Source organism: Protopterus annectens, chromosome 11.part0, assembly GCF_019279795.1.
Source record: "Protopterus annectens isolate FY-2018-M chromosome 11.part0, PAN1.0, whole genome shotgun sequence".
Taxonomy (NCBI): Eukaryota; Metazoa; Chordata; order Ceratodontiformes; family Protopteridae; genus Protopterus; species Protopterus annectens.
In genome coordinates this window covers 685,196,396-685,224,126 of record NC_056745.1, presented here as the reverse complement: position 1 = coordinate 685,224,126, position 27,731 = coordinate 685,196,396, and the positions used below count along the sequence as shown (strand labels likewise).

Genomic DNA, 27,731 nt, shown 5'->3' with positions numbered 1-27,731 from the left:
TCCTTCCAAGAAACACAAATGTATGTGAGAGATGCAACTATACAGCCAAACTGGAGGCCAAGCTCTCTCAACCCAAGACTGGAACAGCCAGTCATGAGGAGAAGGGAAACACTTGCACCACACTACCAGTCTCACATAGACCAGTCATATCTGCACAAGCAAACAGCACACGTAAATACACACAAACATACTCAGAGGCTCTAAACAAAAATCTGCCAAAGCAGCAGAGACCTCCAAAGCAGACATCCAAGCAACCTGCACCACCCAACAACAACCACGTATCACATACTTCACAAAGTCAGTGTGCCACACAATCACAGCACTTAAGGCTAAATAACACACCCAATACACTTGTAATAGGTGACTCTATTGTCAGGCACACTGACGTCCCACTCACTAGACTGAACAAGGAGAAGGTTACTGTAAGCTGCCTGTCGGGTGCCAGGATCAGCCACATAACACAAGCACTCAGGTCACGCCAAAACAGGTACAAATATGACTCTGTCATTGTCCATGTTGGTGTTAACGACCTGAGACGTACCTCTCTGGACTACATGAAAAGAGACCTAGAGGAGCTCTCTGATCATGTAGCCCAGGCCGGTATGACACTGACCCTGAGTAGCATCTTGCCCTCACCAAGAATGATACCACAGTATAAAGATAAAATGAGCAATTTTAACAATTGGCTAAGCTATTGGTGTCATTCAAAGGGGATCCAGTGTCTGTCAGCCTGGGATGACATGCTCGACAAGCCATGTTGCTTCACCAGAGATGGCTTGCACCTGTCGCCCTTAGACTTTTGAATATGGCTAAGGCTCTTGCCACCCCCATAGTGCCTTTTTTAGGCAAGGCTCAAAAGACAAACCCACCTCCACATAAACAACACAAGAAACCCAAAACTGAGGGTAATGCTACTCCGTGCCAGAAGTCTAAACCTCAAAATGCACGGACTCGAGGCACTCCTCAGTATGGAGAGAATCGATATCTGTGCAGTAACAGAAACCTGGTTCAAGGCTCCAGAGAGCACCCCAGCACTACCAGGCTACAACTCATACCATACCTTTCGGCCCCAGAACCCGGACCAAAATACAAAAGGCGAGAGTGTATCCATCTTCATCAAGGATACCCACACCTGCAGGTTAGTGGCACAGCACGAGGCCTCGGAGACCATCCATGTGCAACTAACAGTGGGCAAAGCTGCTTTTCAGATTGTAGCTTGCTACAGATCACCCACCTTGTCTCAGGACCCCCACTCAGCATTCCTGAGAACATGGGAAAACATGAAGGTCCTACCAAACACCATGATATTGGATGATTTTAACTACCCAAACATTGACTGGGAAAACTACTCAAGTACTAACTCCTTTGCCCAATGCTTCCTAGAGTTTATAAACTCAAATGCCGTAGAACAACTGGTCACCACTCCCACAAGAAGTGACAACATATTGGACTTGAACACCACCAACATGGGAGATCAATGTTCCACACCAGAGATAAACCCATCGCTGGTAAGATCTGACCGTAAACTAATCACACTGGACATCCACATCCCGACCCCACCCCCAGTCAAGGAAACCGCTGTGAAAACTTTTCAAAAGTAAACTTCACACTTCTCAAGACCGAGGTGGAAAGTTTCAAAGCCCCCTTGCTAAAGGATAATGCTGCCCAAACCACAGAATCCTTTACAAATGCATTCTGTGAGCACCTACAGGAATGCATGGATCAAGCTATCCCAAGTAAAACCAAGACTCACTCCTCCAAAAAGAGATGACCAGTCTGGTGGATCCCGGCCATAAATAAGCTATACAAAGAGGAAGCTATTACATGATAGAGCAAAATCCCAAAAAGGGAAGGCATCCCTGATCAGTATTAGCAAAAAAACTACGATCCCTCATAAAATCATCTAAGGCCAGCTTCGAAAGAAAAATTGCCACAGACTCTAAAGATAATCACAAAGCCTTCTTTAACTGTGTCAAAAATCTAGGAGGCAACTCTCAGATATGCTGTGAGCTAGTGGAAAATGGCAAAAAATACAATGAACCAACTGACATTGCCAACATCTTGGCTGACAGGTTCAGTGCAAACTTTACCCCCCCACACCCCAAAAGGCCCCGTATCCATCACAGACACACAGGTGAGAACAGCCCTTTCCAAAGTCAAAAACACAGCATCAGTGGGATCAGATGGCATCCCAGGCTGCATCTTACACGAGCTCCAAAGTGAACTAAACCCTCACCTAAATTCACTGTTCAAACTCAGCCTTACCACAGGCTATGTACCCAAAGAATGGTGTACAGCAACAGTTATCCCGCTCCACAAAGGAGGTGCCACAACGGATCCTGGAAACTATCGCCCTATAAGCCTGACTAGCCTGGTCTGCAAAGCTATGGAGCGCATCATCATGGAACTCATTAACAGAGACATTGGGAACCTCCAGATACTGGACCCTACCCAATTCGGCTTTGTTAAAGGCAGATCTTGCCTCCTTAACCTAGTTGACTTCTTTGAAACAGTTACCAAGGCCATAGATGAGGGAAAGATAGTCCACACAGCCTACCTGGACCTCGCAAAGGCCTTCTACACCATTCCCCACTCTGGCATTATAGACAAGCTTACCAGCTTGAACATTGACCCCTATGTCACGAGATGGATTGCCAACTGGGTCATGGATAGAACTCACATGGTCAGAGTTGCAGGTGCCATGTCTGACTCTAAACCGGTTACAAGTGGCGTTCCACAGGGCTCAGTCCTGGGATCCCTCCTGTTGGGTGTATACTTCTCTGAGGTACAGGAAAGCACGGAAGGACGATGGCTGACCAAGTTTGCAGACGATTTACAAACTGGGGGCCATAATTGACTCTCCGGCTGACACAGATATCCTCCAGAAGGGTCTCATGGAGACCAATACCTGGTGTCAGAACCATGGCCTCAAGCTAAATGCCAAAAAGTGCATAGTCATCCCCTTTGGGAAAAACAAAGTGCCCACGAACTACCACATAGGTGGCAATCCACTAAGTACAGAAGATGTAATTAGGGATCTGGGGACTCAAGTAAATAGCAATCCCTCCTTTGATAATCCCATTGCCAAAGTGGTTAGAAAATCCTTGTATGTAGCCCACTTAATCACGAAAGGGTTCGCTTTTAGATCAAGAGAGGTCATTGTGCCCCTCTACTCATCGTTCATCAGGCCCATAATAGAGTACAATGCCCCATTTGGGATGTACCTTACTCGACACCTGCAACAGCTGGAAAGGCCACAGAAGTACCTCACCAAGAGGATCGTGGGCCTCAAACAGATGCCCTATGCAGCTTGACTAAAGAAAATCGAGCTCTACTTGGTTTCTTACTGCCTACTCAGAGGTGATCTCTGCCTGACTTACAAGGCCATGTCTAACCCGGAATTAATGAACGTGCTCCACCTCAAGAAAACCAAGTCTCTTAGAGCTACATGCTCTAGGGAGTTAAACCTCAGCAAAACAATAAATAGGACATGCTGGAGGGATAGATTCCTGTCCCAGAGACTTCCGTCACTCTGGAATAGAATCCTAATCTATGTTAGGCAAAGCCCCTCACTGACTCTCTTCAAGAGAAATATTGACGAGTGGATGGAAAATTGTAAATTTACCCCTGGGATCACTTCAATGGCCCTGCTGGACAGAGGCTCAGGAAACTAATCTAAAAGGGAGGCGCAAGCCAACACATTCTGGCTAGGCTTATAAATGCCCTTGGGTAGATAGCCTTGTACCTACCTATGAACAAGGCTTTCTTTAGCTATGTCTGAACCCTCAAAGGCAGCACACGGCAGTGTGAAGAGCTGATTGTAAATGGAGCCACCTGTATGGAGCTGGAGGATGCAGCAAATCTGCTGAACAACAAATTCAGTTCCAGTTTTACCCCCTTCTCTTCCCCTCAGCCACCCAAAGGAAATGACATTGTGCCCCCCCCCCAACAATCACTAGGGTGCAAGTCCTAGATGTAGTCTTTTAATATCTAAAACACTGCATTGATGGGCCTCGATATTATCCCTAGATGCATCCTAAATAGCTAGAACCATGACCTATTCAGACTGATGGAGTTGCTGTTTAACCATAGCTTCCAAACATGCTTCATGCCACATAAATGGAGAACTGCAGCAGCCATCCCTCTTCACAAGGGCACTCCATCAATGGACCCTGGGAACTATAGACTCATAAGTCTGGCTAGTCTCATATGCAAAGCTGTGGAAAGAATTCTCAACTTTAAACTAAGTTAAATATAAAACCTTCAAACACTGGTTCCACCACAGTCTGATTGTATCAAGGGCAGATCATGCCTTCTGAACCTGGTGGACTTGGACCAGGGCAGAATGATGCATACTTGCCTACCTTGACCTGGCTAAGGAACTGATACAGTACCCCACTCGGGCATTGTAAACAAACGTATGGGTATAGACATAAACCCCTAAGTTACGTGCTTGATAGCCAACTGGTCCTCATGACCCAAGAAAGTTAGGGCAGGTGGCCACCTCCACAGAGAGGCCAGTTACTAGTAGAGTCCTTCAGGGCTGTGTTCTGGGTTTGCTCCTTTTTGGCATCTACTTCTCGGAAGCGGAGGCCAATGCTGGGGGCCTGTGGCTGACAAAGGGTGCAAATGATTGTAAACAAGGAGCAGTCATAGCCTCCCCCAAGACACTAACATCCTACAGGAAAGACTCTCTGAGACAAATGACTGGTGCCAAAGTCACGACATAAAACTCAGTAACAAGAAATACATAATAGTACCCTTTGGGAAGTTAGCCACCTTAGGAAATAGCCTTATTGATAACGCACTCCTAAGATTAGAACCAGTAATCAAGAATGTATGTGTATGTGTAGATAAAACTGGCTTTGAGACATGTGTCTAAGGTGGTAATGAAATAATTTTATGATGCTCCGCTTATAAGCAAGAGCATGGCTTCTTGGTCCAAGGAAGTCATTGTTCCACTGTATTGATCAGGCGCATGCAACAACTGGAACATCCATAGAAGTTTCTCACAAAAAGAATGCAGAGCATAAACATTGCCCTTTGCAGATCATGGTAAATCCCTCTCTATATACTATATTTTCTACAAACTCTTGAGAGGATGTCTGTCTGGCATACAAGGCATCCTTGGATCCCTCTCTGATGGACCTTTTGCATAGTTGCAAAGTGATTAGCATCAGAATTACTCTATCTTAGGCTTTAAAAATCTGCTTATGACAGAAATGTGGCACGTTGGAGGGAAAGGTACAATAGAGAATTTCCCTTCTCTGGAACAGGTTTCCATTCCATATGAAACAGAGCTCTTCCCTAACCTATTCAAGGAAAAACCTGGACCAGTGGATCGGAAATGCACCCTGGGTCTAGCAGAATTTTGTCTTGCCCTAGCTTATATATACCCCTTAAAATAACTTCTAAGGCACATGCATTTAAAGAATACAGTTGGGATGCTTGGCTAGGCTTATAAAGGTGGTAGTGGTAGTTAACCTATGAAAAGATGGTGGCTAAATGAGCTTGTAAGTCTTAGTGAATCTGTGAATGGATTTACTAGTCAAATAGGCACTTTTGCTTTTATTTTAAGGTGCTCTCCCAGTGCATTAAAATAACCCTTTAGAATGTTTGTTTATACAGTGATTTTTCTTATCAAAGCATATTTTTTAGTAAAGTTTATTTTACATGTAACAATTTATTCTGCTTAATTTATCTCTTGTATTCCCTTTGTATTTAGTGTGCATCATGATAATTTAATTAGAATACCTCTTAATATTTGTAGATTTGACTTATTCTGTTCCTAATTGTTACATGTGGAGAAAGATGTACCTTTTCTTGTGGAGCAGTTTACTCAGGATTGAAAACAGACTGTTTTATCTTGATTCTTTACATTTGCAGACAAGCCAAGATATTCAGCCTTCTGTGGTGGAGCAGATGTCCTTCAAGGATGCATCTGCAGTCCTAACATATGGGTTGTCCTGCCTCAGGCAGCCCTTTGGTCAGCCGGATTCCAAAGTCTGGGTCTGGCCTCGGCTGATGTCGCACTTCACCCAACATCATAGCTGCTGTTTATTGGGTATAAAGGCATCAGCCGACGCCATTTTCCCCAGTCTTTCTTGACGCGTGGTGCCCGAAGCAGAAGCTGTTCGCAAGTGCCGGTCGGTCAGATCCAGAGATTTCTACTACCGAAGACTTCTAAAATGCTAAGTACCCCGTTGGGGACTCTTTCTTGCCTCAGCCGATGTCAGACAAAGTAAATAATTGTTTAACTTGTGGGAAACAAATACCTCATAAGGATTTCCACTCTTACTGCCTTCCTTGCTTAGGCCCAGACCACGACGTATCAGCTTGTTTAGCCTGTGCTTCCTTCAACCGACGGACACTTAGACGTCGGTCGGAGTTTGCAGAGGAGTTTTTTGGTCCCGCTTTTGCATACAAAATGCCGTCGGAGACTCCGACTACTCAATTAGCTAAAAAGCGCAAGGAAAAGGACTGACATTCGCGGCCCGCGGTTTCGGCTGAAACCACGGTTAGGCCAACTGCGAATGTCTCTGTTTCGGCTGAAACCGAGCCCCCGGTTCTTCCTTCGGCCGAAAGCATGCTTCCGATAGCCGAGGCCTCACAGAGCATGGCTGAATCTGCTACTGAATTTACTGCTACAGAAGCAGGCACCCAGGATTTGTCAGACACTGTTCCTTTAGACATATCTACCCCTGCACGTGGGGCTGCTAGACCCCCTGCTTCCATGTCTATCAAGGCTTTTGCCAGGGCTAAAGCAGCTAAATCTTCTAAGGCCTTGCCTGCCAAAACTCCTTCACATAGGCCTTCCTCTAGTTCCCAAATACTCAGCCTGGCTGAGGATATTCCTCTGATGACTCAGACATTTCATGCCCCCACGAAGGCCCATATTCTCCTTATGAGGATTCTGATGCAGAAGACTCCATTCCTTCTGCTTCTCCTCCTGAAGAATTTTCCTTTGGGGAAACCTTGCATGCTGTGAGGGAACACTTCCAATGGCAGGGCCAGGATTTTTCAGATTCAAGGAAAAGGCTAAGGACTTTTTTTACACTTACCACAGCATAGGCCTTTAGCCATCCCGCCAGTACTAACTGTTGTTGATGTTTCATATAATGATGCCTGTACTGCTCCTGATTCTCTTCCTCCGGCCCCTGCCAAGCCAGAGAGATATTACAGGGTCCCGGACACACACTACCATTTGTATAAGGCTCCTGTTGCAGACCCTGAAACCATTTCACAGGGCCCTAAAGGTGTGGCAGCTGCCTCTGCCAAAAAACATCTTCCTTCTGAAAGGGAATCTAGAGCATTAGAGAGATGGGGTAAAAAGGTTTATACTTCTGCTACTCTTTCGGCCAGGGCCTTGAACTGTCAATTTCACATGTTTCAGTACCAGGAATTTTTGTTAGACCAGCTAAATAAAAAACTGTCTTCTCCTGAACCTTTAGACCGCAAGTCCCTTCAGGATTTGGTACATAATTCTCAGCAGGTCAGTAACCATTTCTTAAAATGTGGCTATGATGCACTGGAGGCTTCCTTTAGATCAGCTATGACTGGAACAGTGATTCGAAGACATGCCTGGTTAAAAGAACAATCCTTACCAGACCATGTTAAGTCAAAACTCCTAGATGCTCCCATGGAGAAACAAAGTTTGTTTGGCTCCCCTGCACAGGAGGTCCTAAAGAAGGTGGAAGAAAAAGCAAAATCTGTCCAAACAGTCAAGGATTTCTTACAGGTCCAACCTCCGAGGTTTAGCAGAAATTGGCCTTCGAAGAATTGGTCCTTTCCAGACAACTCCAGAGCGCAGAGAGGCAGAAATAGACGCCCAAGAGGCAGAGGTCAATCTAGGGGTGCTTACAGGGGACGTCAGTGGCAACCTACCAACCAGAGAAGTACTGCCACAGAATCAACTACAACCACTTCCACAGGACAGACACAATGACTTGGCTCTAGTTCCGCCTACCAGGGAACAACTGGAAGCACCCTTTGGCAGAAAACTAGCCTTATTCTCAGACAACTGGCATTACATTACAGGAGACAAATGGACTTTACAAACAATAGACAGGGGCTACAGGTTTCACTTCCACACTCTACCAAAAAAGAGAGGAATGCCAAACCTACCACCAAGCCAAAAAACAGACGCTCTAAGACAAATCAACAACTTACTTAGGATGAGAGCTATAGAAGAGGTGCCATCTATGGAACAAGGCCAAGGATTTTACTCCAGGCTTTTCCTTGTACCAAGAAAAGAAAATCAATGGAGACCTATTCTAGACTTGTCCGCACTGAACACATACCTCATTGTTCCAAAATTCAAAATGCTGACCCTCCAGCAACTTCTTCCCATGCTGGGCAAGGAGTCTTGGCTGGTGACTCTAGATCTCAAGGAGGCATACCTGCACGTCCCTATACGACCAGATTGCAGAAGACACCTCAGATTTCTTGCAGGATCAGAGCATTATCAATTCTCAGCATTGCCTTTTGGCTTATCTACTGCGCCCAGAGTATTCACGAAATGCCTGGCATCAGTAATTGCTCATTGCAGACTTCAGGGAATTCAAATTTACCCATACCTGGACGACTGCCTAATACAAGCGGACAACAAGGCAAAGTTAACAAAAGATTTGGAAAATGTCATACAACTGTTGCAAGCCTTGGGATACACAGTCAACATGCAAAAGTCAAGACTAATACCATCCCAAAGGATAACATTCTTGGGTGCAGAACTAGATACATCAACTCAGATGGCTTTTCTCACAGAAGAAAAACAAAAGCAACTACCAGTCTACTTCATGGCATTAACAACACAAACTCAGCTTACTGCAAGGAAAGTCCTGCAAGCCCTGGGCTACATGGCATCCTGCATAATATTGGTTCCGCATGCCAGGCTACATATGAGAAAGCTACAATGGTACCTAAGGAATGTATGGTCTCAACACAAGCACAGTCTAGAAGCCCAGATTCCAATAATTCCATGCCTGAAGCAAGAATTCCTGTGGTGGGCTCAGGCCTGTCAGTTGAACAGAGGCTTGCCTTTCCACAAACCTCATCCAAGCCAGACCATCACCACGGACGCCTCAGACCTAGGATGGGGGGCACACATGGTGGACAAGTGTATACAAGGCCCATGGACCCAAGACCAGCTGAATCTACACATAAATCTAAAGGAGATGCTGGCAGTGAAACATGAGATCCAGGCATTCAGACCACTCCTTCAACAGGGTCATCTGCTGATAAGGACAGACAATACCACAGTCATGTGGTACATCAACAAACAGGGAGGTACACATTCATATCCTCTATGCCGGATGGCAATGGACCTGTGGAATGTGGCCCTGAACCTCAACATTCAACTTCAGGCCAGATTTGTACCAGGAAAAGAAAATTCTCTAGCAGACACCTTAAGCAGAACTACCACGGATGCTCACGAATGGATGCGGCATCCAGATATCTTCAAAGCCATAACAAAGAAATGGGGACTACCACAGATAGACCTGTTTGCCTCCCCACACAATCACCAATTGAAGAAATTCTGCACAAGAGCATACCACCCACTTGCTTGGAGGGTGGACTCCCTTTCCTTCAGCTGGAAAAACCTGACAGCATATGCATTTCCACCTCTTCCCTTGATGTATAAAGTTCTACTGAAGATCAGAGAGGATCAGCCAAGGGTAATTCTGATAATTCCAGACTGGCCGAGGCAACATTGGTACCCGCTACTGAGAAGCATGTCTCGGACACACACATGGCCTCTACCTCTAGGTCCCTTACTACTAACACAGGACAACTACAAGATCCTACATCCAAACTTGAAAACACTGCAGCTAGCTGCTTGGAATATTGCATAAAACAAAATAACCCAGGTTTATCTCAGAGGGTTAAGGACATTATCCTGGAGGCACGCAGACCCTCCACAAGGAAGACTTATTCAGCCAAGTGGAAAAGATACCTCATTTGGAGTGCAGCAAAGGGAGAAAATGTCTCATTGGCAAACATAGCACACATCCTGGAATATTTAGCAGAGCTATTCCACAATGGCCTGTCTTACTCCTCCATTAAGATTCATGCATCAGCAATTTACGCAGAATACAACAAGGATCCTCCTGTCTTCTCTCATCCTCTACTCAGGCAGTTCTTGAGAGGAATCAAAAATGTAAAACCTCCAAGGAAACCACATTTACCTACATGGGATCTCAACTTTGTGCTGGAAAAGTTAACACTTCCCCCTTTTGAACCAGCAGCAACAGCAGAATTACAATTCTTGTCTTGGAAAACTGCTTTCCTGCTGGCAATTACTTCAGCAAGAAGGGTATCTGAGTTACAGGCATTAATGGCAGTACAACCCTTCCTTATCTTCCATCAGGACAGAGTCTCTCTGAGAACTAACCCTACCTTTATGCCAAAAGTGGTCTCCAGAGTATCACTGAACCAAGCAATTCATTTACCTACATTCTTCCCCAACCCACAGAACAGGGGGGAAAGACTGCTACATACCTTGGATGTGCACAGACAATTACGCTACTATCTGGACAGAATTAAGACCAGCAGAAAAACTGACCAGCTTCTGGTAGCATATGCAACAGGAATGCAAGGAAAAGCAATTTCAAAACAGACTATCTCAAAATGGATAGGAAATTGCATTCGATTTTGCTACTCTTTTCATGGAAAGACAACTCCTGATAATATCAGACCTCATTCCACAAGAGCTACAGCCACCACTACAGCTTTCCTACGAGGAGTGGCTACCAAAGACATTTTAGAAGCTGCTACTTGGAGCTCCGTGCATACATTTGCCAAGCATTATAATCTTCCCTTATACTCTAGATCCTGAGCAGGTTTTGCAACTGCTGTTTTGCAAGGGATCTTAACTACACCATCTTTATCTTAGTGCCTCCTCCCCCAGTTTGGCTGTGGTATTCTACCCATATGTTAGGACTGCAGATGCATCCTTGAAGGACATAGTACAGTTTTGTACCTACCATAAATGTAGATGTCCGATAGGTATGCATCTGCAGTCAGGATTACCCACCCTCCTTCCCCTCTGTGGTATTCCTAGGGTATTTACCCCTCTTTAGCTAGCTGGGGGAATCTATTATGGTGTATTTGTTTGTATATATGTACATATATGTATATACTTTTATATTGTTTGCTCTCTACTGTTTGGAATTATTTGCATTTATCCAAATTTAGCCTTCCTAGAGGGCACCTGGCATCTGGGGCAAGAAACACTGAGGAAAATGGCGTTGGCTGATGCCTTTATACCCAATAAACAGCAGCTATGACATCGGGTGAAGTGCGACATTAGCCGAGGCCAGACCCAGACTTTGCAATCCGGCCGACCGAAGGGCTGCCTGAGGCAGGACAACCCATATGTTAGGACTGCAGATGCATACCTATTGGACATCTACATTTATGGTAGGTACAAAACTGTACTTTTTCTGCTTTGATGAGAAAGATCTGTTCTTATTTTATGATTAACTATTGTTGGATGTCTGATTTCTATCTAGTGGTATGACACATATATATGTATATTAGACTGCTGATCCTTCTGGAACAATTGAGATCTGAAGTTGCTTTCTTTTTGCAATTCATTGTTCTTGAGTGTTTCCTGTTTTGACTTCCTCCATGGAATGTCTGATTTGTCAATTTTTTATGCTTTACTTGTTTTTACATATTATATTTTATTTGCCTGATAAAACTGTACTTGCCAACAAGACATCTCTGCTGAAAGCTTATGAAGCTTTCTTCCCATGGTACTGCATGTCATTTATTTACAGATAAAACTTGGAGAAGGAAGAAATGCTTAAAGAAATACTGTTTTAATTATTAATAGAAAGGTAAAACTGAGAACTTTGATATTAATTTCTGCTGTAGCTCTTTTAACTTCCTTACACTTTTATAGATGGTGATCCACAATCTTACATTTCTTTGAAGCTTGGTTATCCTGTTTAAGTATTATGTTCATCTTTTTGTATTATGTTCTGGTTGCCTTAGTTGTTTAGGTATATCTACTATTGCAAGTCTAATTGCACCTGAACTGATACCTTCTAAATGGTTATTTAAGAAAGAAGGGACTTGTTTATTTTCAGACGTGGACATTAGCTTGAGTTCTTGTGGGTAGCATCCATTGTCAGTGTTTCCTTATTGTTAGAGCGGAGTCTTGCTGTGGCTTGGTGAAGAACTTTCAATCATTATTTTTTCTTACGGTAAACAAGTATTCTTTTCTGTTTCCTTTTTTTTTTTCAACTTTCTCAAATTGGACATAGATTGAACCATTTGCGAGCATTGTTAATTCAGTACGGCCCACTGTCCCAAGGTTGTTGCTGAACAGAAATGCTGTAGGCCCCTTCAAGAGGATTCCTTTGAGGAATAATGATGTGGTGGAATTAGGAGACCTAACTGAAAGTTTAAAGAAGTTGGTATCGTTGCTGCACTGCAATAATGAGATGGATGCACTGATGAAGAAGCAAGATCAGGTAAGATATTTTAGTTTTACATAATGCTGTCCAAGACTGGCAGTAAAGTATATGTGAGGACAATAACTTTGATCAGCATGTCCTAAGATGAAATTATCTTAAGAATGGAGTGATTCTGTGGGATTCTTCCATCTGAACTGCACCACAGGTTCTATCATTAGAAGGTAGGCCTGCCTTTGAACACAGCACTTCCCAAGTGATAAGAAGAAGCCACTGAACCTCAACTTGAAGCCATCTCTTTAGATTTGCATAAATACTGCTACACAGTATGGAGGAAATAGGGAATACAGTAGAGGCTGTAAACCAGCTCTCTCATTCCCCATTATAAAATATAGCAAGTAATTCCTTGGAGATGTAATTCTTTCAAAGGCATATTAATCATACGTTTTATTGGATGCCTCGAAAAATTCTGGGGACCACATCTGCAGGCCTTCAGTTTGTAAAACAAGTTAACATGCAATAATCTCATAAGTATTCCCATACTGTCCAAGGTACAGCAGTGTCAGAATTTGTGTGTGTGTGTGTGTGTGTGTGTGTGTGTGTGTGTGTGTGTGTGAGAGAGAGAAACCTCACTAATGCCAAACTTTACTACACTTATGGATTTCAGTTTGAGAGAGAAGACTGTGATGCAGTTTACAGCAAAGTCTGTGATCAGGTGGTGGACAAACTGTGAAGCTAACGTAATGGAGGAGAAAAGCTGGAGTATGGATACTGTATACATTATGTAATCCTTTGCTTGAGGGAAATTGTTTCAGTAAGATGAGGAATATTTTTCAGTAGGTCTAGTTATTTTAAATCTTGGTGGGGGAGTCTTAGAACATGTAAAATTTTAATTCTCTGTTGTAAGTACTTTTCCTGTACAAGTATATAACCTGTAGAGATCATGATTTACAGAGGAAGGTGGGGGATGGAGAGGTTATTGCAGTAATTTAGGGTGGGGGTCATTGTACTTGTTTTGTTTTCAGTGCATAGCTATGAGAGATTTATAGGGTTTATAAGGTAGAGCCAGTCCACGGATCATAATCACCTTACCACTACCTACAGTCACTGGGCATCTCTGTCATCCAGGAGCAAAACAAGTCAAACTTGGGATTAATCTATGAGCTCCCATCCAGTCATCACGGTTTGAATTAAAGGAAACTATCACTTTGTTATATATACCAGAAGATTACTCTAACAATGGAGAAACATAAAGTAAGTAATTTGTGTCTTTCCTATTTTTGCACTCACTGCCTGCTAACTTTCAGACACTCTTGATCAACTTGACTCATTAATTTTCCACACACAAAGGCAAGAGTCAGCAGAGAGGGGTTGTCAGTGACGTAGCTATTAGGGGTGGTTTGGGATTTTACTGATGACAACCTTAACTCCACTGCATTTGCCCAGTAACCTGCTGAGGGCTTAACCCCATGCCAAGATTTTTCCCTTCAAATCTTCCTACCAAGATACATCAACCCTTTCCAGTTGTCCAAATGCACACATTACCTATGGCTCCCTACTGAAGTTATGCATCACACAACTGGAATTCATCAAAATATGAATGTCACATTTTTGAGTGTTTTTTTAGAGAACTACACCAATTTGTACTCTATATCCCCTTCATGTATGATTGTCTGACAAACATCGACATACCCAAAAGCTAACAGTACATCAGTAAACAAAACTAACCTACAACACAAAATCACGACTGCACAAAGCAGAGCCCTGCATAAAAAAAAAAAAAAAAACTAAACATAAATGAAACCAAAAAGTATTTTTGGCATAGGGGAAAAGCCCCCTATTTATTCCCACATATTCCCACATTCTCACTATTTTATATATATATATATATATATATATATATATATATATATATATATATATATATATATATATATATATATGTTTACCATCTCCAACATTGCACAGTAGTGGTGAAAGGGCACATTCCTATTCCCTTTTGCACCACAATCCTGCAACAGTATAACGCAATAAAAAAACACACCTCTCTGTCTTTCCTCTCTCTCTCTCTCTCTCATTAACACACACACGCACACGCACACACACACACACACACACACCCTACCAAGCCACAGCAGCTTCACGCAGCGCGACACAACACAACAAAAACACACACATAACAATATCGGTGCTAGGCAAAATGAATAAAACATATACCTACTGAAACTTCCAACACACAACAAACCATACATATAATCTAAACATGCAAGTAACACACATACAAATATCAGAAACATACACACACAATTCTGCATTTAAAAATAATAAAAATGCTGCACCAGTAGTCCCAGCCAAACATTTATTTATCACAGTTTTAGTTCTTTTGTTCCAAACCACAGGAAATTCATCAGAAACTGTAAAAAAAAAAAAAAAAAAAAAAAAAAAAAGTAACTTCCTTCCTTTTTAAAACCTCAGAAAGAGGCACTATCCCTAAAGGAACATATACTTGTAAATACACACTTAAATGTAACATTAAAATGCACTCTTAAAAATACTTGCATAGGATATAGTTGCATGAAATATGTGGCATAAAATAAATGTCAGTAAATATTTCTTCAATACATTTAACTGTGAAAAGTTGTTTAAAAGCTTTCATAAAAATAAGTAAAAAAAAAAAAAAAGTTGGATGTCATAAAAAGTATTCTGTCATAAAATGTTCATGTAAAGGTGTTAAATGATTTAGTATCTATTAAGCCTATTTTTAAACAAATCTAATTGCCTGACCTAATATTGAAGGTCATACATTCAGACCTTTAGTGGGGTTTGGACTTTTTTGGTCTGAAAATATTCTTAAATGTATCCATAAAAAATGTATTCATAAAGACTTCAAAAGAATCAGTAAAAAGTCATGGACATTCAGAAGCCATATAGCCGAAACACTTTGTTCTTAAAGGCATGATTTGCATAGATCTCATGGGTTTGTTTTACAGGAGGTGCAAGGTATCACACAGTGTAGTTTTTTCTAGCTGGGTTGTCTGTGTGACCTTTTTACTTTGGTTTGGGATGTTATTTGGGACATTTTGCAGGCACATTAATGGTTATGGACAACTGGGTTTAAAGCCCCTGTGTTTCTAAAGTATAACCAGTCCACTTATGCTGTACTAAGGAGGTCATAAAAAGGCTGAAACATGCATGTCCTCAGTTTGTGGGGTGTAGCTTTATTGGTCTGAGTGTATCCATAAAGACTTAAAAAGAAAAAGTAAAAAAGTCATGGACATTCAGAAGCCATATAGCTGGAAACACTTGATGTCCTTAAGGCATAATTTCCATATATAACCTTGGGCCTCTGTTATAGGAGGGTTAAGGTGTCACACAGTGAAAACTCTATATTGGCTAGTTTTTTCTTGTAGTTTTTACTAATTGGTTTGTCTGTGTGACGTTTATACTCTTAAGTTGCTAAAGTATAAATGAACAGAACATGCTGCCTTCTAGTTTGGCCTATGCTGAATCCATTTAATAAAATAACTTTAGTCAGAGACCACCTACTCATTACCATCCATTTCGGTTTTCCTCACTAGCATTCAGGCACTGGTAAATGCTCTAATTCTATTAATTCTGTCAACAGGAAAGTCATATCTTGGATAGCTGGTAGAGCTCTGTTTGCAGTTATGATTTTTGGCAAGTATCATTATCACAGTCAATATTGAGTGTTTTGAGCTGTTATGCATATCCTGATAAATTAAGCCAAGGAGGACCAAGAATGGGGAAAGAGTTAATAGATCTGTTCCATTAGTTCATCTAGTTTACTTGCAAGTTTCTTTTGAAGACCGCAAAAAATATGAAGCCAGTCCCCTACTACCTCTCTATCGTATCTCCAGCAGTATGGGAAAGTAGGTGGGAATAGTCTATCTAGACAGTTTAGAGTGTAAAAGTATTTAAATTGTCACTGCCAGTCAAAGCAAAGGTACCTCCTAGGTTTGGTGGCATATGTAGAAGCATTTAATAGTTTAGTCCAGCTCTTTGTAGTTACAGGAGTTTTCAACTCGATTTCCCAAATAAGCCAGATTTTTTTTGAAATTCTCCTTGCTTCCTTCCACAAGATAAAATCTTATCATACCTTTTTTTTCTGGGAGACTATGGTTCTGTTTTCTAAAAATCAAAGTAATTAATGATGAGTAGTTTTACCTCTGTGCCTTAAAAATATTTTTTTGTGCCTCTCCTACTAAGCTGTCAGAGTCCTGTACACACTTCCCCAACTCCAGGTTTCTTTCTGAAAGTCTGCCATTAGTTGTTCCCACTAAGTTAGTCCTTTATAGCTTCTAGCTTCCTTTCGAATGTAAGATGGCCAAAATACTGCCAGTGATTAGACTGAATCATTTTAGTGATCTCCAGAGCCCGATAGGAAATTCTTAATGTTTCTAAAATTATACTAGCATTTGTATTCCAATAAAGATCTATCTTGTAGTTTTTGTAGTTTTGTATAACTTCCCTAGGCCTTATAATATAAATAAAACCATATCTTTCCACTGGAAGCTGCAGTTGTCAACAGTTTTATCGTGAAGTATCTTAAGCTTTAGAGCCATGACATATATTTCAAAATCTGAGAGACCCAAGCCTTTTTAATACCTTCCACTGATTTCTGTCCTGGCCTATAGTCCAAACAAAGAACCAATTCATTTATGTGCAAATTTTGCCCATTGGAGGAACAGGGTTGAATACAGAATTTGTATTAAAATTAACCATCAGATCACTTGTATTCATTTGGGCCAAATCTAAAAATCAACATCCAACTTTGTAAGTGTCCGTTTTTTTGTTTTTTTTCCCAAAAGTAGTTCTTGTTTATTATGCCTACTGAAACAGCTACAGACCTCAAAATGTGTACACTTACATAGGTCTTCTGATTGTCACTGGCAAAAAGGGAAACTCCCTCAAAACGGAAGATAGGAAAAAGAAGTTTCACAACTTCTGCCTTTGATGCATTAGTCTTGTATCCAGACTACTCCAACTTCTTATAGCAGTTGTACTGAACCAGCTAGTTCCCCTTCCAACCTAAATTTTCTGCATACATGGAGCATTTATACTCCTTTCTATCAGAATAACCAAGTGTGGGAGTGGTTCAGAGTTCAGCTGCTAATAACTCCAAATAAATTAGAGAAGGTGAGAGAGTTCAACTTTGATTAGTACTCCTGAATATGTAATGAGGGAATTTCCATACATTCTGTAACGAAGTAAAAACTCCCAGCCCATCCAATCAGAAGTCTTTTATCATCCATACTAGTTATTACAAGGTGAGTTGCATTCAAAACCAAGAGGGCTGTTTCTTCTAGATTCAGATTATTTTCTCCCTGTGACAAAGTCTGATTGGTCAGGATGAATCAAGAGAAGCATATGTGTATGCAAGGATTAACATGAGTGAGATTATGGCATTTTTCCAAAGAGGGTATCAACAGAGGAGATCAAGTGCTGCTGTCTTCTAAGTTTCTGAGCATCACTGGCTCTCCCAGAGTTGTTTTCTGGTTGATTCTTTTATTCTATTTGTTTTGATTCCGTGTTCATTGTTTGTGTGATGCCCCAGCACTGGCCCAGTAATCAAGGAGCCTCAATCCCCACCACTGGCAACAGTGGGGGACATGCACATTGAGAGGATGAGAAGTACACACATGATAAAGTGCAATTTCCCTTAAGAGCACACACAGACCACGGTTAGTCTAGGGCTGGATTTTCCCCTCTTTCTTCAGATCCGCAATAAGACTCCACACTGGTACAGCTGTAGAGTTGAGATCTCAGCTGAGTGGCCAAGTTAAGACCCCAAGCACCCTCTCTGTCCAGCTAGTGCTTCATGCTCTTGTCCAAGTAGCTGACACACACACTCTGAGATTTGATTTATGCGCGCGCACACACACACCCCTACCTGGGAAAGGCTGGCACATGTTTACTAGCTATGCCTCCTTCTGCCCACACTGTAAGGTAGTTTTCACTGCCACCAGCCACTGTGTATCTGCTACTTTAAGGCCCTTAGCAAAGGGTGTCCAATCTTACTGTGTAATGTCACTGTTAATCCAAATGGTAGTTTGACCAAGAGCAAGGCTATTAGGAGTGGCCTCCACAGTGTCACCAAATAGATATGCAAGTACACTAAGAGCTTATATGTCTCTAGACACACCAGCCACAGTTAAAACGTTTAAATATATTTAATAATAAATAATAAAAGAACAAGAAAATACTCAGCAAGTAATCACAGTAACGTCAGAGTTCAAAATCACAGGAAATATTTAAAATAACATTGCAGGACAGTCTCAAATAAATAAAGAAAATGTCTAAGCTATACTTCACTATATTCCTAACTGTATCTAAGAGAAATTACTGTACGATAGACTTACTCATAGCAAAGCAAGACAGATGTGGTGCGTAGGGTTTCCAGCTGATGATGTCAGGTCAAAGACAAGTATAGAATACCCAGTCTCTCTCTGAGATTTCTTAAAATATCTCTGATATTACTGCTGGGATACTTGCAGCATGACGTCACTTCTTGTCATCTGACTATCCCAGGTGAAAACCCCCTACTGCAGCTAGTAGCATTTACTATCTCTCTGTGAAAATACATAAACAAGGACTTCTCCTAGATCTATGGCAAATGGTGGAAGTCGTCAAATAATTTACATTCATCCACATTTAAAGACAATACAAAAAACTTCTAGTTCTAGATATTGTTTCCTGTTGCACTGAAATTGAAAGTTAACATTTCTTTTATTACATGGTTATAAAATATTTTAATTTCAGCTATTTTTTTTTTCTGAAGTTTTGCAAGTTAACCTTCTATGTGCCAGTTTCCACTGTTAGAACATACACATTTACACAGTTACAATAGTTTATATACATTTCTGTTCTTTTCCAGTAGCTTACACTGGATACATTTTTAAGCTGAGTACTCTACAACATATCTCTTTGGCACACATCTGTATCGACCATCTTATATGACATACAGTTCTAATACATTTGTAGCACAAGCATATGAGTCATGTTGATATTCACAAATGAGACACAACCATTTACAAAATTCCAGACAGCTGTACTGGCAGTATCTCCCTCTGGCACACTTATATATAAATCATATTAATATTTACAAACGATGTATAATTTACAAAACTTCAGCTAGCTAAGCTGACGATATTTCCTTTAGTGACACCCTCCCCTGAAAAAAAAAACAAAACTCAAGCTAGTTTTTCAAGTGACCCTTGCAAAACGTTGCTTGAGAGGGTGAGCCTATCTTGGAATACACTACCCCATACCCTGTCTTGAGATTCCTACCGTCTTGGCATTACTAACCCCACTATGGTGCTAAACTGTCATATCGTATACCTGCAACCCTAGGGCTCCACCTTAGTAACTTGGCATTTTGCTGCCTGGCACCCTGTAGTCATTGATCCCCCTCAGACTCCTCCTGCCTTGTATTGCAAACATTTAGCACCAGGGCCTCCCTATCTTGGTATGGTTTCATCATGTTAACATAGTACAGTTTGTGCCCCTGCCACCTGCTTTTAGCAGTTCTACCATGTAATTAACATCACTGACCTTCCTTACCACTTTGGAGGGTCCCTTCCAAGCTGCCTGCAGCTTGTTGCGTCTGACAAAATGAGAGCCATTACCTGCTGCCCTACAGCATACTCTCTAGTTCAAGCATTCCTGTCATACCAGACTTTTTTCTGCTGTTGGGTTTCTGCTGGGTTCTCCTGAGCCAAGCCCATGAGTTCCCTGAGCCTTGTCCTGAGGTTTAGGACATATGCTACAACAGACTCCTTGTGGGATTCACACTCACCATCCCACTCATCTCGAATCAAATCTAGAGGTCCCCTCACCCTATGCCCATACAGCAACCTGAAGGGTGAAAAACCTGTGGATTCCTGAGGCACCTCTCTGTAAGCAAATAACAGATGGGGCAAATATTTGTCCCACTCCCTCTTGGACTGATCTGCAAATGCCAGTAGCATGGTCTTTAGTGTAGAGTGTAACCTCTCCACCAGACCATTAGTCTGGGTCATGATAGGGGTGGTCGTTAAGTGCTTAACCCCGCAGTGCTTCCACAGACAAGCCAGCAGGTCTGACATGAAATTGGCACCTCTGTCAGTATTTCGTTTGGGAAACCTACCCTGCTGAAAATCTCTAACAAAGCATTTGCTGCCTTTTCTGCCTCAATGGAGGATAGAGACGCTGCCTCAGGGCATCTGGTAGTATAATGTACTACCACTAGGATATACTTTTTCACTGTGGAGCTTGGGGTACTCAGAGGCCCCACAATATCTATAGCTACCCTCTGGAATGACGTCTTAGTCACAGGCAAAGGCATCAAAGGAGCTTTGACCTTGTTCCCTGCCTTGCCTACTTTTTGGCACTGCTCACATGGCCTACAGTACCCTGTTACATCTCTGGAAATCCCAGGCCAGTAAAAGTTCTGCATAATATGTCTCTTTGTGCACTTTATGCCCTTATGACCTACAAAGGGAATATCATGGGCTAAGGCTAGAAGTGCGAGACGGTAGGCCCTGGGCACTACCAGCTGCTGTATTCTCTCACCTTCTAGCCCTCCATCAAGGGTCCACTCTTTATACAGTAACTCTTTGTCCCAGTATACAGATTCCCCTTTTCTTTGACAATCAGGTGCCTCACTGGTTATCTCCCTCTCAGGCCTTGTAATGTAGGGTCTGAGAGCTGAGCCTGTCTCAACTCTCTCTTTGTAACCTTTCCCAGCTCCACTTCCACAGGAAGTCCTGCATCCTCTGACACCGTGTCTCACTGTCAGCCTGGGTACTGCTGCTCACTTCTGCCCTTGCAGTCACTCTGTCCAATGGAACATCAGTATCCACAAGCAGCTGTGGCTCACCTTCAGTCTCACTGCTACAGGGTAGCTCCCTCCTTGAAGTAACCACCACAACATAGGTTCATAGGTTCATACTAGGCTATCTGCCCTAGGGCATTTATAAGCCTAGCCAGAGTGTGTTTGGCTTTCACCACCCATTTTAAATTAATTTTGCTATGCCCTTTTTCAAGGTAAGTATACTGTGCCTCTGTCTAACAGTGACACAGAAGTGATACCCGGGGTAAACCTACAATCCCCCATCCACTCATCAAGATTCCTCTTGAAGAGAGTCAATGAGGGACTCTGCCTAACCAGGACTGGGATTTTATTCCAGAGTGAAGGGAGCCTCTGGGTTATGAATCTGTCCCTCCAGCATGTCCTATTTATTTCAGTGCTGAGGTTCAAGTCTCTCGAGCGCGTGGCTCGATGGGATTTGGATTTTCTGAGGTGCAGCATGTCCATTAATTCCAGATTGGACATGGCTTTATACGTCAGGCACAGATCACCTCTGAGCAGGTGGTATGCCACTGAGTAGAGCTGGAGTTTCTTTAACCGGGCAGCATATGGCATCTGTTTGAGCCCTTTGATCCTCTTGGTGAGGTACTTTTGGGGTCTTTCCAGTTGCTGCAGGTGTCTGGTAAGGTACATCCCAAAAGGGGCATTGTACTCAATTATGGGCCTGATGAGGGATGAGTAAAGAGGCACGATGACCTCCCCTGATCTAGATGTGAATCCCTTCATGATTAGGTGGGCTATATAAAATGTTTTTCTAACCACTTTGGCCACGTGGTTGTCAAATGAGAGATTGCTATCAACTTGGGTCCCCAGGTCCCTAATTACTTCTTCCAGACTTAATGGATTACCACCTATGTGGTAATTTGTGGGCACTTTGTTTTTGCCAAAGGGGATGACTATACACTTTTTGGCATTTAGCTTGAGGCCATGGCTCTGGCACCAGTTGTCTGTTTCTTTGAGGCCCTTTTGGAGGATGCTTGTGTCGGCTGGAGAGTCGATTATGGTGCCCAGTTTGCAGTCATCTGCAAACTTGGTCAGCCACAGTCCTTCCGTGTTGGCCTGTACCTCCGAGAAATATATACCGAACAAGAGAGGTCCCAGGACTGAGCCTTGTGGGACGCCACTTGTAACTGGTTTGGAGTCTGACAAGGCTCCAGCAATTCTAACCATGTGGATTCTGTCCTTGAGCCAGTTTGCAACCCATCTAGTGACATAGGGGTTTATATTTAAGCTGGTGAGATTATATATAATGCCCGAGTGGGGTATTGTTTCGAAGGCTTTTGCGAGGTCCAGGTAGGCTGTGTGGACCACCTTCCCCTCGTCAGTGGCCTTGGTGACTGTTTCAAAGAAATCGACCTGGTTTAAGAGGCAGGATCTGCCCTTAAAGCCGAACTGGGTAGGATCCAGTGTCTGTAGGTCCCCAATATCTATTTATGAGGTCCATGATGATCTTTTCCATAGCTTTTCAGACCAAGCTAGTCAGGCTTATGGAGCAATAGTTTCCAGGATCCATTGAGGCACCACCTTTGTGGAGAGGGACCACTGTTGCTGTACGCCACTCTTTGGGTACATATCCTGTGGTAAGGCTGAGATTGAACAGTAGTTTTATGTTTTATGCTCTTCTTGGAGTTCATGTAGGACGCAGCCCGGGACACCGTTTGGTCCCATTGATGCTGTGTTTTTTGCTTTGGAGAGGGCGGCTCTTACCTGAGCATCTGAGATGTCAGGGGGGCAGCACTCTGCTGGGATAGATATTTGCCCTTTAGGTGGGGAGGGGGGGGAGAAGTTTGCGCTGAACCTGTCAGCTAGGATGTTGGCAATGTCTGTGGGTTCGGTGTATTTTTTGTCATTTTGGACTAATTCTGAGCATATCTGGGAATTCCCACCCAGGTTCCTAACATAACTAAAGAAAGCCTTGTGATTATCCTTAGTGTCCTGTGCAATTTTTCTCTCGAAGCTGGCCTTAGACGATTTTATGAGTGCCTGTAGTTTTTTGCTAACACTGATCAGAGATGCCTTCCCTTTTTGGGATTTTGCTCTATCATGTAGTAGCTTCCTCCTTCTATTGTATAGTTTGTTTATGGCTGGGGTCCACCAGACAGGACGTCTGCCTTTGGAGGATTGGGTCTTAGTTTTATTTGGGATTGCATGATCCATGCATTCCTGAAGGTGTTCATAGAATGCATTTATAAAGGATTCTGCGGTCTGGGTCTTATTTTCCACAGGCCCGGGGACTTTGAAGGATTCCACCTCGGTTTTGAGGAGAGTGAAATTTGCTTTAGAGAAGTTTTTCACTGTGGTTTTCTGGGCAGGGGGTGGGGTTGGGATGTGAATATCCAGTGAGATTAGTTTATGGTCTGATCTTACCAGTGAGGGATACACTTCTGGTCTGGAGCATAGAGTCCCCATGTTGGTGATGATCAGGTCCAGTATGTTTTCCCCTCTTGTGGGAGTGGTAACACGTTGTTCCATAGCATTTGAGTTTATAAATTCTAGGAACCTTTGAGCTAGGGTGTTGGAGCTAGACTAATGCTCCCAGTCTATGTTTGGGTAGTTGAAGTCGCCCAATATAATGGTGTTTGGAGAGACCTTCATATTTTCCAGTGTTCTCAGGAAGGCCGAGTGGGGTTCCTGGGTTTGGGAGGGTGGTCTGTAGCAGGCTATAAACTGGAAGGCAGTTTTACCCACTGTTAGTTGCACATGGATAGTCTCTGATGCTTCATGCTGTGCCACCAGCCTGGAGGTGTGGGTATCTTTGACGAATATTGATACTCCCCCTCCTTTTCTGGTTCTAGCCCTAGCTTCAAGTCTGCAGTCTTTCTGGGTCCCCCCAAGGCTTCAGGACCCACATGGTTGTATCCAATCCTGACTGTGCGTCACTGCATGTACTCAAAGTACTGCATTATCAAAATCATTCTCTATCAGGACATCTGCAAGGATATCCTCAAACACACCTACTTGATGGCTTCCTTTTCCACCCTCCCAGTCAAGAAAAAAACCCTAGCCAAAAGTATTTGGAATTGGGTCCCTCCTAAAGCTCTGACTTGAGTAGACTGTCTAAGCAAGTAGTGTTCCTCTTTTAACCATTGCAGGCTTTGCAATGGTTAGGTCAGAGGCTGTCTCTGTCTTTGCAATGGCCTGTTTCCCATTTACTAAGATAGGATATAACTTCTTGTGATAGTTTGGCACCTGTGTTGTCTCCAGACAATTCACTGCTGGCATTCTGGCATTCCCACTTACTGGCTCTCACCTTTTGTTCCCCACCTTGCCTCTGTGGAGATTTATATGCTGTGTGGCCCCACTGATTGCATTTAAAACATTTAACCCTTGATCCTGGACGTGTACCTGGACTAATAGCTTCCCCTGTTACTGGCAGACTCTGTTGGTGCAGTTTAGGGTACCCACCATAGGCTCCCTTAGAACCCTAAGCAGCACTGAGTATCCCTTTCCTGTGCAGTGATGCCCTGCTTGCTAAGTATAGGTCTCTCTTCTTCCCCATCTCATCTGCAGTATTGCATTGCCTGTCTGCTAATCAGATTCTCATTTCATCAGGTAAAGTGCTAAGGGCTTGTTTCCTCACCAAAAGGCCTGCCAGCCCTTCAAAAGTGGTGATCTGACAGCCACTTACCCACCTATAAAAATAAGTGCTGACTTCAGCAATATATTCACACACACTTTCATCTGCTTTGCGTCTGTGCTCATGAAACGTTTTCCTGTAAGCATCATGTGTTAACGTAAAACACTCTAGAAGACCATTATAATGTAAGCAGTCAGTATCAGGCAATTTAGAAATAGCAGTTACAGCTTTACCATAGAGTTAAGAGGTTGAGGAACCATACCCAGAGCCCTTGGTCAACATTATACTGTTTACATACCCTTTCAAACATATGAATGAAACTATCAAAATTATCCCCTTCTGTAAATTATGGAAGAAATTTACTGACCTTTGTTGCTTCTGGGGTTCAGTTACTCTCTTACCCATTCTCTCCATGGCCCTGGCGAAGAGTCAGCATCTCCCTTTCATGTTCCCTCTAACTCTCATTCTCTTCAGCTTTCAGACATCTCAGTCTCTCTGCTGCTTCTCATTCCATTTGTTTCTCCTGCCGCAGTCTCTCTGTTGATTCCAGTTCCAAACGTTTGGCCTCCAGCTCAAGTCTCTAACTCCAGATCGATTTTTAAGTCTTCTGTGGAAAAGTTGAGCTCTACATTTTCTGAGAGTTGTACCTCTCCAAGGCCAGTTTGGTTGTCCTCCTGATTGCTGTTCTGTGATGCAGCTGTGATCAAGGCTGCAATAATTTCTGATTTAGTCAGGTTGGCATGCACCACTCCTTTAGCCTGGCACATCTCAGCCAGCTGGCTCCTTGTCAGCTTGCCATACTCCTCTGCTGACATCCTTGCATGCTCTCAGTGACTAAGCTAACAAAAAAATAAATAAATAAAACTATTGTGATATGAAACTCTGAGTGTTCACTCTGTGGCTGACTGAGAGTACAAACACTTTTTTAGTGACAACAGTTTACAGGCTACAGGAATTCAAAATCCACACCACTGAATCCTAATATGTGGTTATCACACCACTGGCAACCAGTTAATATCTGACGCCCCACCACTGGCCCAGTAATCAAGGTGCCTCAGTCCTCACCACTGGCAACAGTAGGGGACATACATACTGGGAGGATGACGAGCACACACAATTTCCCTTAAGAGCACACAGAGGTCACAGTCAGTCTGGTGCTGTTTTTTTCCCCTCTTTCTCCAGATCCACAATGAGACTTCCCACTGGCACAGCTATAGAGTTGAGGTCTCAGCTGAATGGCAAAGCCAAGACCTCCAGCACCCTCTCTGTCCAACCAGTGCTTCATGTCTCTGTCCAAGTAGCTGACACGCACACACACTTTGAGATTTGATTTATACACACACGCACACCTGGAAAAGGCTGACACAGGTTTACTAGCTATGCCCCCCTTTTGCCCAGACTATAAGGTAGTTTGGACTGCCACCAGCCACTCCTTATCAGCTACTTTATGGCCCTTAACAAAGGGTGTCCAATCTTACTGTGTAATGCTGCTGTTAATACAAATGGTAAATTGACCAAGAGTACAGGTATTAGGAGTGGCCTGCACAGTGTCACCAAATAGATATGCAAGTAGTTGAATAGCTTAAATATCTCTAGACAGACCAACCACAATGAATGGTTTAAATATGTTAAATAAATAATAAAACAACAACAAAATACGTGCAGTTACATCAGAGTTCAAAATCACAGGAAATATTTCAAAGAACAATGCAGGACAGTCTCAAATAAATAAAGAAAACATGTAAAATATACTTCACTATCTTCCTGTCTGGAGGACCAGACGTTGGTCAGCTGATGCTCTAGGCAAAAGGACCCCCCACACGACCTGTTGCCCCCATCCTGGTCTACCTAAACCATCCATATTACTAGAAAAGCGCTCCTATTAGAGTGGAGCCCTAGGCAGCTGCCTGGTTGGCCTATGCCTCTCTAAAGCTGAAAGAATTATTGCACCCTAGTTAACTAACTTCCAGAGCAAAGCAAGGCAGATATGGTGAATGGGTTTTCTAGCTGATATTGTCAGGTCAAAGACAAATACAGAATGCCTAGTCTGTCACTGAAAGTTCTTAAATGAATATCTCAAATATTGCTGCCGGGATACTTGCAGAATGACATCACTTGTCATCTGACTATCCCAGGTGAAAACCTCCACTGCAGCAGGTAGCATTTAGCATCTTTCTGTGAAAATACATAAACAAGGACTTCTCTTACATCTAGGGCAAATGGTGGAAGACTTAAAATAATTTACATTCCTCCACATTTAAAGACCATACAAAAAGCTTCTAGTTCTAGACAGTGTCTCCTGTTGCACTGAAACTGAAAGATAACATCTCTTTTATTACCTGGTTATAAAATAATTTAGTTTTAATAATTGTTTTCTGAAGTTTTGCAAGTTAACCTTCTATGTGTGCCAGTTCCCACTGTTAAAACATATACATTTACATAGTTAAAAATAGTTTATATACATTTCTGTTCTTTTCCAGTAGGGTACACTCTAGAAACATCTTTAAGCTGAGTACTCTACAACATATCTCTTTGGCACACATCTGTAGAAACTATCTTATATGACATACAGTTCTAATGCATTTGTAATACAAGCATATGAAGCATGTTGATATTCACAAATGACAACCATTTACAAAATTCCAGACAGCTGTGCTGGCAGTATCTCCCTCTGTCACACTTCTATATAAATTGTATTAATATTCACAAATGACATATAATTATTTACAAAACTCCAGATAGCTGGGCTGACTATTTCCTTTTGTGACAGTTTGTGTAGCAGTCCGCTGAGCTATCCTCTCCAGTGTGTCACCATTGTTACAGACGAAGAATGTGTAGTGGTAACATCTTCAGTTTTTACCCTTGC

At 42.6% G+C, this 27,731-nt stretch overlaps 1 protein-coding gene across 3 annotated transcripts in view; it reads left to right on the top strand.

Moving 5' to 3' along the window:
- The window catches only part of LOC122815557 (NAD-dependent protein deacetylase sirtuin-3-like), a 994,530-nt gene that overhangs the window by 910,272 nt on the left and 56,527 nt on the right, over positions 1-27,731 (top strand). For 2 of the 3 annotated variants that reach the window (XM_044088146.1, XM_044088147.1), the window contains one exon: positions 12,270-12,479. The exons of the other annotated variant lie outside the window; for it this stretch is intronic. In XM_044088146.1, coding sequence (XP_043944081.1) covers positions 12,270-12,479 — 210 coding nt within the window. The remainder of the gene's footprint in view (positions 1-12,269; positions 12,480-27,731) is intronic. 3 annotated transcript variants of the gene reach the window in all.